The sequence below is a fragment of the Peromyscus eremicus genome, chromosome 1, assembly GCF_949786415.1.
Source record: "Peromyscus eremicus chromosome 1, PerEre_H2_v1, whole genome shotgun sequence".
Lineage (NCBI taxonomy): Eukaryota > Metazoa > Chordata > Mammalia > Rodentia > Cricetidae > Peromyscus > Peromyscus eremicus.
In genome coordinates this window covers 192928759-192940852 of record NC_081416.1, presented here as the reverse complement: position 1 = coordinate 192940852, position 12094 = coordinate 192928759, and the positions used below count along the sequence as shown (strand labels likewise).

Below are 12094 nucleotides of genomic sequence, written 5' to 3'. Positions count from 1 at the left end.
GTCATTATTTTAAAATTATCTATGTAACTTTCTAAATATTAGCCATGTGTTAGAAGTTTAAAGTAAAATTATTTTACAGATTTTACATATTTTAACTAAATATGATAAACTTATAAATTCTGAGGTACAGAAAGCTCATATAATAGTCTGATAAAATTTGGGATGAGGTTTACATCCCAATTTAGACAGCTAAATGAAACCAATATTCTAGTTTTTTAGCTGCTCTGCTTTTCTCGTTTTCTGCCACAAAGTCAGGTGGCTACTCTGACATAGGACAGAAACTATCAAACTCCAAAACCACGTGTTCAATACAGCAGAACAACATAGAACAATATTTTCACATACCCATCTCAAAAGACATTTGAATCATCTCTAAACTGAACCCAGTGACCATAAAAATGTTAAACCTTGATTACTGAAGTAGCCATGGGAAGATGCAGCAGAGGAGTTGGTCCTGGGGCAGGGGAATCCATAAAACTGCCTAGAGTGGCATACTGTAGAGGAGGGTGTCAGAATTACTCCAGCCCAGCAGTGTGGGAGTGATGGCAACTAGAGCTTGGCCTGGCTCCCATGTATGTGTATAACACATAAACACATACAAGTCTCAGACAGAGACACCAAAATCTAAACCAAAACACAAAATGTACAAGACATGTAGTCAGCAAAAACAAATTGAATACATCAGCAGGGACCATGACAACAACCACTGAGGTCTTCCAGAGTTTCACCATTCAGAAAAAAAAAAAGTTTTTTGCAAGGTGGGAGGAGGGATGACAGGGGAATCCATGGCTAATACGTAAAATTAAATTAATTATAAAATAAAATATTTATTAAAAAAGAACTAGATAACAAGAAGCCTGCTATAGCCATACTTAAAAAAATTTTTTTTTAAAGCTTTTTAAGAAATAGGAGGCTTTTTCTCAACTGCCTCCTTTCACAACCCATGCACTAGAAACCCACCAGAGGCTTCTTAGATTTTTACTTTCTGGTTCAAGTAGGTCAGGCCTCTCTGATTCTGTCTCAGCTCTGGGTAATGCCTAGCATTCTATGTTGTGCCTATCCAATCACTTGGTTCCCTGAACTACAGGATGTCCTCAGTGTTCCTCAGTGTATGGCCTAGTGATAGTAAGCTGACAGTGTTTGCTCAGGTGCCAGACCTCTATGATTTCTTGGCCCCCATTTTCATAAGGGCATCCCCAGCATCCCAAGGCATGTCAGAAAAGGACTAGCACTTCTGAACAAACTCCTAAGTAACCAGAAATTACAATATGGGTTGTGAAATGTCTCCCTTGTTGCATATACATTGGACCTCATCAGATATGCCCTCCGCCTTTCCACCAGATCAGGATGCCACAGAACCAGAACAGAGATAGAACCAGGCATCACTAAAAGAGTTAGAAAATTTCTCTGACTTACCATAGTAGTCCTGCACGAAAAAGAAAAGAAGATACTTGCTGTTTTCCTTTTTTTTATGATACTGCCATTTGTTCAGACAGTCGAACAAACTGAAGGCATGCCTTGGGGGCTTTAGAAATTTTCTAAGATGTGGATTCCTGGGAGCATCTCTACAGTCCTGGTGGGTTAGAGGAATCCTTAAGGTTCTTGAAGGGTGTAGTTACTGAATTTCTGAATTTGTGTTAGGGTCTTGACCTTGAGATTTTAATCCTAACCCAAAACATCATTGACAAATTAATGACAGCAAGCAATTAAAGCAACCATTTTTACTCATGCAAACAAGCTGCCTCCCTCTAAGTCAGGGTTCCACAGGCCAGTCTAAGACATGGGAACACAAGGTTTTTATAGGTCAAGGGTTGAAATATTCTAAAGGAGGATTTGGAAGGCAAAACAGGTGGGGTTACGGGAGCAGGATATAAGAATAATAGATGCACAAGTCAAAATGGCCTTCTAAAACAGAGACATGACTGCAAAGTGGTCATAAGGTAGTCATAACAACAGATAGTTCTAACAACATTTTTAAACAAATGTAGGCTTTGGAGATAGTTATAACTTTTCAAAACAAATACAAGATTGCTATTTCCTGAAAGAAGCAATACATGACTATGTGTAGTGAAGATTATATTTGGGGTACAGCCCAGTCCTGGAGAAACAGAAGTGTAATCAAAAAGAGGAACAAACCTAGTTTTTCTGAATCATAAGATGGCTTTTAAGCATAAGATGGAGGCAGGCTGGATAATCATCTAAATTGTTATGGGTATGTTCTGCTCCTGTAACCCCTACTATTTTTCCCACCAAACCTCCCATCAGGACCTCACTCTGAGCCATAAAAACCTGTCTTTCTCACATTCAAAGCTGTACTCTCAAAACCCAACTAATGGGGAGGCAGCCTGTGTATATGAAACAAAAAGCTTGGTTTATTCAATTGCTTGATTTCATTAATTTGGTCATGATGCTTTGGATCATTGATCCTTCCATTTCATCTTTGAGATTAGATGTATACCAAACATAGGGACAGCTGTTGTTTCCTCTATGTCTATTACCTTCCAATGACACCAGACATTGAATTTCATAATAAAAACTGGACATTCTTCATCTGTTAATTCCTTAATAAGTGTGATCATTTTCTTCCATATTTCCATAAAGTGATTCAATTACTTTTATTCTGTTGTCCATTTAAAAATTTGCCACACAATACACCCTGTGTCACTTTACTCCATAGTTCTTTATCTGTGTGAAAAAGTATGCCTATCCATGTCTACGTCTGTTTTTATAAAATTTGATGACACACAGCTCTTTGCATAATTTTATTTTCACTGTATAATAAACATTCCATTATATAAGAACAGAAATATTCTCATTGTTGTGGAGATACATATTCATTTTATGTTTAAATTTCAGATGAGATGCGCATGAGTTTACTTCATGATGTTGCAAGAGTGGTTAAAGACATTTTATCTTCAATATTACTTGTAATTAGAAGTTGATTTTAAAATTTAGAAACCAACATCCTTTCCATTTATACTCATTGGTCATTGTTTTTGCAACAGTACCTTGGACTTACTGATATTTTAAACTGAAGTTCTGCAACTTCTTTCAATAAATATGTACAATTAAAGACATCAGCAGTTTAACTGAAAAAATATTTTTACAAATATTGTTGACAAAATAATTTTGTGAGTCAGAGTCCTGTTTTGTTGTCCACAATATCTTTGAAGTCTTGAAAACATGTGATTTTCCCACTCCAAACACCAGGTCTCAAAATTTCAACTCACTATTTTGCTTAGGGAAGTAATTTTTGGAACTGTTTAAGGAAAAATTTTTAAATGGCAGAATGGACCACAAGGATTTGTCAACAGGAATAGTGTTCTTACTTCAGAGTACAGTTGGAATTGTTGGGAATTTCTCTATTCTTTCCTGCTACCTCATCCATTACTATACTGAACAGGCATTAAAGACCACAGATTTGATTCTTACACACATGTTCACAGCCAACTCCTTGATCATTATTTCTAAAGGATTACTCTACATAATGAGAGCTTTTGGGATGGAAAGGTTCCTCAATGATTTTGGCTGCAAATTTCTTTTGTATATTGAAAGACTAGGTAGAAACATGTCCATAGGCACCACTTGCTTTTTGAGTGTTTTCCAGGCCATCACGATCAGTCCTGGGAAGTCTTTTTGGTTGGTTCTCAAAGTCAAAGCTCCAAAGCATATTGGTCTCTTCACTTCCCTCTGCTGGATTCACTACATGTCAGTAAATATGTTTTTTCCTGTGTATAGGTATATCAAGGGGAATAGCAATAATCTGACACATAAAAGTGGCATGAAATACTGCTCCACTTCAAGTCACGATGACCTTGCAAGCTCATTATATACAACGTTTTTTGTTCTTCCTAAAATTTTGTTTTCTGTCATCATTGTTTGGTCCAGCACCTCCATGGTTGTCATTCTGCATAGGCACAAACAACGAGTTCAGCATATCCGCAGCACCAGTGTTTCCTCCAGAACATCCCCTGAGTTCAAAGCCACCTACCGCATAATGGCCCTGTTGTCAACATTTATAGGTTTTTATGCCCTCTCTTCCATCTTACAAGGTTGCATTGCTCTCATATATAACCCTGGCTGGTTGCTGATAAACATTACTGCAATCATTTCGATGTGTTTTCTTACTTTAGGGCCCTTTGTTATGAGCTGTGACTCCACAGTGCCAAGGCTGTGTTTTTCCTAAGAAACGAATTCCAAAACCCATAGTCTTATCACAGGTATAAATACTATATGTTCTCTTTCCCAAAATATACAAACTTTAAGATTCACTTTTTATATAAAACATCAACATACAACAATGTATAGCCTCTTGTCTTTCCAAGGGAAAGTGTACTCTGAGTTTGGGTTTTAATCTTGTTGAAACTTGGACCTGTAATATCATAGCAGAGGTGAATGAAACAGGTTGTTCTTTTGTGAGAAAATAGTACTGTTTTCAGAAATATTTCTTCATATAATATTCATTTTATTCCAAAAGTTATAAATTTTGTACCTTTTCTCATTCAAATTTATTGCATCTGAACTAAAACAGAAATATGTCTGAATTTATTGACAATTGACACATAAGGTTCAAATTTTGTAGATTTGTCTGTACAGATATTTCATAAACTAAAGAAGGAAATGATTTACTTACTGACAATCTCTTCTTCACCCTCACCAAGTCTAGTTTATTCCCATCGTAATTCCAAAGAAAAGTAACCTGACCATTCTACACTGATAGTAGTAGACAAAGCATTATGGCCCATCTGAGGAACTACGAAAAAAGTATGGGGAATTCCCTGCACCTGGTGTTTAAGATTTCCATAAAATAGATCCAGGAATGGCTGCAAAGAAGATGTGTGACCTAAACTACATCATAATACTCTGATGGATTCCTGGGTAAAGGCCTCTATCGACACAAAATCTGAGCCTTTGTCTACCTACTGTGTTCCCTGCCAGCAACTATTGACAATGGCTAAGTAAGGTTCCTTGGCTGATTAACTCAACCCAACTGCATGATTAGACTTCTCACTGCTGAGCCATCATAGAAGCAGTTAAGTTCCATATTGTTAATTCTTTATGCATTTGAAATATGATGAGCACTAATTCTAAATTTCCATATTTTTAGATAAAAAGAAACAGCAAATGATCCAACAATCAACAACCTATTACAAATTATGACTCTAATTATATTATAATTATATTCATTAAATTATTTTTTATTTTTAATTTATTCTTAGGTATTAAATGTTTAAATTTTTCCAGCCTGATCATAGTCTCCACACCCACCATCCTCTTCTTCCAGTCCCTCTTCCTAACTTCCCGTCTTCCCACACCTCAAATCAACTCCTCCTCCTTTCTCTTCATAGTAGGGCAGCCTTCACAAGTATGACAGCCAGCCATGCTATAGCAAGTTGCACTAAGACCAGTAACCTCCTCTCCTATTGAGGCAGGTGAGACAACCCAGTGCCATGAACATTTGTCTTTCTAAGGGAAACTATACTCTGATTTTGGGTTTTAATCTTGTTGAAATTAGTACCTGTAAGAGCATAGCAAAGGTGAATGAAACCGGTTGTTCTTTTGTGAGAAAAGAGTTCTCCGTTTAGAAAACTTTAGCACACTTTCTTAAATCACATCAAATCAGTTGAGCCTCAGGTCTTTAAAGTCAGTTTCCAGAGACTATGTGACCATGTAATTCACTCAATGGAGAATGTTTCTAAAAGAAAACATAGTGAAGAATAATGGTGCATGTTGCTGTGAGATAATATTTTAAATGAATATGTTTATTACTTTTTCACAATTTTCATGTCTATTGTCTTCATAATTTTTATAAACAAATTCATTAGAAGACCAATTCAATGCCAATTTCTAAGGTGGAGATAAAAATTCTTCTGCAGTTCAATAAAACAAAGCTCACAATTCTCTCTATGACAATGATAGTATGGTAATAATGTTGCTGTTAGTTATCCTTATGAGTTTGATATTTTTTGAAGATCCTCAAGTGAAGGGTAATCTCAATTGCTTACACCCATCACAAAGATTAAAAATAGTGATGAACGAAATAGTCACCATCAGAGTGCATGTGTTTCTGGGATTTCCTTGAGTAGTAAACACCTTTATTTATCTTGCAAGTATTTTATGCTCCCAGCTCATGTATGTTGATGACTTGAGGAATAATCTCAAAAGTTCCATGGACTTTGAAAAGAATTATAGCTATTATTCATTAAATGGCCAGTAGATAAATCTCTATATCTCTGTAAAGTTGAAGTTAATACTCTCTAGGTCCCAGTCAGTTCAGTGTTTAGTCTAGGCTGTCATCAAGAGAGAATCAGTTCATGTGTATCACCATGTAGAATGTTCCAGTTATTTAGAGAACTGGAATTCTGACAGGTTAAGTATTTTGGTTATTGGCATAAACTTCTGTGAAATTTAGCATGTAAAGGAGGTATAGTTGGTATTTTAAAGGAAAATATTCATGTGTTGAATCTTGAAAATCCTGTGCTGTTTTATAAACAGTACATTTTTAAACAAAGAATTTTTTCTTTAACATAGATGTTAACATAGATATAAAAAAGAGTAGCCCTTGTGGTTGGAAGGTTTTTTCAATCCAGCCCAGCCACACAATCCTGCAACTGCTTATAAAATAACCACTCAGAGGCTTAATATTATTTACAAACTGTATGGTCTATAGCAGGCCTCTTGTTGGCTAGCTCTTATAACTTAAATTAACCCATTTGTATTAATCTATGTTTTGTCACATGTTTTGTGGCTTTACTGGTCTGCTGGCATCTTGCTTCTCCTTTGGTGGTGGCTGGCATCTCTTTAGACTCTGCCTTTTTCCTTTTTTTTTTTTTTTTGAAAAACTTTTTATTCATTTTACATACCAATCAAAGATCCCCCTCTTCTCTACTCCCTCCCCTTCAACCTCCCCCTCCCAACCCACACCACATTCCCTCCTACAAGAACATAAGGCCTCTCATGGGGAGGTACATTTAGTAGAGGCAGGTTCAAGCTTCTCCCCCTGCCTCAAGGCTGTGGGAGGTGTCCCATCACAAGTAGTGGGCCTCCAAAAAGCTAATGCATCAGGGATGGATTCTGATCCTACTGCCAGGGGGCCCCTTAAGCAGACCCCAGCTTAGACTACTAGCAATAGTGGAGAGGGTGCCTGATTTGGCTTACCCCAGTAATCAAATGAGTGAATACCCTGTCATCATAGAGCCTTTCTCCAGTAATTAATGATAGCAGATGAAGAGATTTCACAGCCAAACACCAGGCCGAGCTGCAGGAGTCCAGTCAAAGAGAGAGGAGAGGGATTCTATGAGCAAGGGTATCAAGATCATGATTGGGAAACCTACAGAGACAACCAAACCAAACTAGGGGGAACTCATGATATTTAGATCAACAACTGTGGAGCATGTATGAGACTGGACTAGGCCCTCTGCACAGCGAAACAGTTGTGTAGCCTAACTCTGCCTTTTTCTCTTCTATCTCTCTCCTTGGATTTTCTATCTGCCTCCAAGCTGCCTTGCCATAGGCCAAAGCAGCTTATTTATTAACCAGTCAGAGCAATACATATTTATAGCATACAGAAAGATATCCCACAGCACTTCCCCTTTTCTGTCTAATCAAAAAGGAAGGTTTTAACTTTAATATAGTAAAATTACATATAATAGAACAGTTATCAAGCAATGATTGCTGTTACAATATCTAGTCTATTTGTATCTGGTAAAATTAAAGAAAATATTTTATCATGTATCCTATATTTGTGAGTCTAAAGTTTCATATTTAATTTATCTTTTATCATAACCCAGGATAATTATACCTATAACTATTTAGTCTTCAACTACATCAAAGACCCCAGAAGGATATATTACCTAAGTAAATAGGACGTGCATTGTAAGCAACTTACAAAAGTCTAGAATGACAGAGACAGCTGCATGCCTGGACAGTCATCCAAATTTCCTCTGCAATGTTGGGGCATCCATCTTCAGCCTATAGGCCTAGAGTCTCTCAGTTGCTTTTCCCTGTGTCCTGCAGAATGTCTGGCAGTCTCCTCCGCAAAGCAGGAAACTGAAAGATCATCACGCTTTGTTTTGGCAAATTTAGTGGTCATTTATTCATGGGTCCTGCACATCCAGTCAATACAACTTTTTGTCAAGCAGTCCAGGCAAGAACAGTTTCTTGCCCAAATGGCTAACTTTTGCCATGAGGAAAGAAAACTCCATATGGAGTTTTTTCAATTCCCATCATCTTTTCTGAAGTAGATTTGTGCTGCCAGGAGCAGACATGTCTCAATGTCCAGAAAAGTCAAAGTTCTCAAAACCTCTTTTAAATGTCATAAGATGTAGGTCTTTGAAGTGTTTGAAGATTATCTACCTAATCAAAATATATCTATATCTATATATATATATATATTGAAAACTTAACTAACAGGACTATAAGTTTGATTATCATGGATGACTAATTATTAATTTGTATTTCTTAATTATACATTACAATTTCAAATGAGCTGCACAAACATAATACCTTAAAAAAGAGTAGAAATATACATACATTATAACATTATTAACTTTAAATTTGTATCAATAAATTAACATCAATTGCAATGTAAAACTTTTTTTTTTTTTTTTTGGTTTTTCGAGACAGGGTTTCTCTGTGTAGCTTTGCGCCTTTCCTGGAACTCACTTGGTAGCCCAGGCTGGCCTCGAACTCACAGAGATCCGCCTGGTTCTGCCTCCCGAGTGCTGGGATTAAAGGCGTGCGCCACCACCGCCCGGCCTGCAATGTAAAACATTTTAAACAAGTTCTTGTTGCTCTTTAAAAGTAGATTCAATAATCTACCCTTCTATCCTATTATATCTATAAGCCCTAGCATGAGTGAAGTGATCAAAGTGGTCACATGAGGATAAAATGTCTGTTTTATAAACAGTAGATTTTTAAACAAAGAATCTTCTCTATGATGACAACATAGATATGAAAAAGAGTATCCCTTGCGTGAGTAAAGTGATCAAAGTAGTACATAGGGATAAAATTTCTATAATTGCACAGACGTAAGGAATTCAGCATACCCTTCTCATCAATTTGGAATATGAACACAGTGCATGCATGAAATTGGGGGTGCACAGAGACCCTGCATGTTCTGTTTATACCTGTGTTCAAATAAGTAGCTTTTAGAAAGTTTATAAGTTAGCCATGTAAGAGATTAACACAGGCAACTGGTGACAGTACAGAAGGATGATGACATACAGAAACAAAGGTTATGGAAGTATAAACTACATCTAGAATTTTGCATTCAGCAGAAGACATCCACAGGCAGCAGGCCACGTCCCCAATATGGCTCTGATGTGGTCCCAGGTCTATATGGCTGTGCACTGAATTTCTATATCTGGACCCATTATTAGGATCTGGCTAGAGACCAAAGACATCCTCCACCTGAGCAATCAATGGAAGCTACATCCACAAGCAAGCTGTGACATTTTATATTACCCAATCCCACCCCAAGTCATCTGCTATAAGATGCCAGAAGCAAGCATTTCAAATGGAAACAGCAGAAAATCAACCCCTTAGCAGGCACTAAAAGACTCAAAATTGTTGACAATGCTACCAAAGTCATCCTCTGGTAATTTTCTCTTATCATTCTGGGAGGCAGGAGAAAATAATTTTCATGTTCTCTGTTCTTCCCATAACTTGGTTTGTGCAAATGATGATATTAACAATATCTGAAGACAATCCCTGACAATCATTGTACAATTAGATGTTCACAGCCATGACACAGGATAGGTGAGGGAGGTCAGAGTGACAATTCAGCTCAGGGAGTCAGGGAAGAGGAGGCTTGAGGTGGTGTGCAGTGTCTGAACCTTCAGTTAAAAGTGGTCAAAGGAGGTTCGTCTGTGCTGCGCCAGGAGCTGCTCAGGCACTTTGCACCCCTGCTCTGTCCTGCATCCCGCCGCCATGCCCTTCTCCAACAGCCATAATACACAGAAGCTGCGCTTCCCAGCCGAGGATGAGTTCCCTGATCTGAGCAGCCATAACAACCATAGGGCCAAGGTGCTAACCCCCGAGCTGTATGCCGAGCTCCATGCCAAGTGCACACCAAGCGGCTTCACGCTGGACGACGCCATTCAGACTGGCGTGGACAATCCGGGCCACCCGTTCATCATGACGGTGGGTGCGGCGGCGGCGGGCGAGGAGACCTACGAGGTATTCAAGGAACTCTTCGACCCCATCATTGAGGACCGGCACGGCAGCTACCAGCCCAGCGATGAGCACAAGGCGGACCTCAACCCAGACAACCGGCAAGGCGGCGATGATCTGGACCCCAACTATGTGCTGAGCTCTCGGGTGCGCACAGGCCACAGCATTCGCGGCTTCTGTCTCCCCCAGCACTGCAGCCGCGGGGAGCGCCGCACCATCCAGAAGCTGGCAGTAGGAGCCCTGTCCAGCCTGGATGGAGACTTGTCAGGCAGGTATTACGCGCTGGAGAGCATAACCGAAGTGGAGCAACAGCAGTTCATCGAAGACCACTTCCTCTTCGACAAGCCCGTGTCGCCTCTGCTGCTGGCCTCCGGCATGGCCCGCGACTGGCCGGATGCTCGCGGCATATGGCACAATGACAATAAGACTTTCCTGTAGCTCGAGTTTTCTTGCCTGGCCCACAGTCAGGACAAATCTCTCTCACCTGCCAGTCTCACAGCCTCTCAGACCCGACCAAGTAAACACAGAGACTTATGTTGCTTTCAAACTGTATGGCCGTGGCAGGCTTCTTGCTAACTGTTCTTATAGCTTAAATTAATCCACTTCTATAAATCTATACCTTGCCACGTGACTCGTGGCTTACCGGCATCTTCACAAGCTGTTTCTCATCGTGGTGGCTGGCAGTGTCTCTCTGACTCAGCCTTCCACTTCCCAGCTTTATTCTCCTCCTTGCCCCACCTATACTTCCTGCCTAGCCAACGGCCAATCAGTGTTTTATTGATTAATCAGCAACACATTTGCCATACATCCCACAGCACTTTCCTGGTGTGGATCAATGAGGAGGACCACCTGCGGGTCATCTCCATGCAGAAGGGAGGCAACATGAAGGAAGTGTTCACCGGATTCTGCACTGGCCTCACCCAGATTGAAACTATCTTCAAGTCTAAGAACTATGAATTCATGTGGAACCCTCACCTGGGCTACATCCTCACATGCCCATCCAACCTGGGCACTGGACTGCGGGCAGGTGTGCACATCAAGCTGCCCCACCTGGGCAAGCATGAGACGTTCTCGGAGGTGCTCAAGCGGCTGCGGCTTCAGAAGCGAGGCACAGGCGGTGTGGACACCGCTGCTGTCGGTGGAGTTTCCGACATCTCCAACTCCGATCGCCTGGGCTTCCCGGAGGTGGAGCTGGTGCAAATGGTGGTGGATGGAGTGAAGTTACTCATTGAGATGGAACAGCGGCTTGAGCAGGGTCAGGCTATCGACGACCTTATGCCTGCCCAGAAGTGAAGCCTGGCCCTCACCACCACCAGCCTGCTGCTTCCTAACCTAATACCCGGGCAGTGCCCGCCATGCATCCCTGATGTTTGCCGCCTGGCGGCTGAGTCCTTAGCCTCGCTGTAGAGATTTATGTTGCCCTGGGTAGAGTTTATTTTTTTTTTTATGGCTAAGCTGTTGCTGACACTGAAATAAACTAGGATTTGGCCTAAAAAAAAAGTCAAATGAGAAGAGAAAATGATATGAAGAGGGAAGTATTTTACATGTTTTCAAGGAGTTCAACATGACACACGTTTAAGCGGGGAACATAGTGAAGAACTGGAAAAATGGTAATAAAAAGAGTCACAGACACAAGGGTGATAACGTCCTGCCCCTCAGTTGAGTTTTCAAAGTGAGTGAAGTGTTAGAGTGAGGGATAAATTTTATGGTGTAGTGTAAAGGAATTCAGAAATGCAGAAAGAAATCAAATGAGTCAACTCACTCTCAGGATTTAATGGAAGTTTCTATAAAGCTAAACGAGGTTAATGTTGTTAAGAGACCTTTATGGTAAGCAAATGTTTGTCTTTAGTCTTTCTCTCACTAACCTAAGCTTCTGAGGAGTAAGACCCTTGGACTGACAGCTGTCAAGCAGTTGTCTTAT

The 12094-nt window shown here is 39.9% G+C and overlaps 2 protein-coding genes across 2 annotated transcripts; both read left to right on the top strand.

Annotated features, from left to right (window-relative positions):
- The first annotated feature begins 3289 nt into the window (after positions 1-3289).
- Positions 3290-4186, top strand: LOC131902701 (vomeronasal type-1 receptor 4-like). The gene has a single exon (XM_059253705.1). It carries the CDS (start codon positions 3290-3292, stop codon positions 4184-4186), a length of 897 nt encoding a protein of 298 aa, XP_059109688.1.
- Positions 4187-9930: 5744 nt separating this feature from the next.
- On the top strand, positions 9931-11576 carry LOC131902699 (creatine kinase B-type-like). Its single transcript, XM_059253704.1, has 2 exons — positions 9931-10607; positions 10989-11576. Exons 1-2 carry the CDS (start codon positions 9931-9933, stop codon positions 11464-11466), a joined length of 1155 nt encoding a protein of 384 aa, XP_059109687.1. The 3' UTR covers positions 11467-11576.
- The last annotated feature ends 518 nt before the right edge of the window (positions 11577-12094 follow it).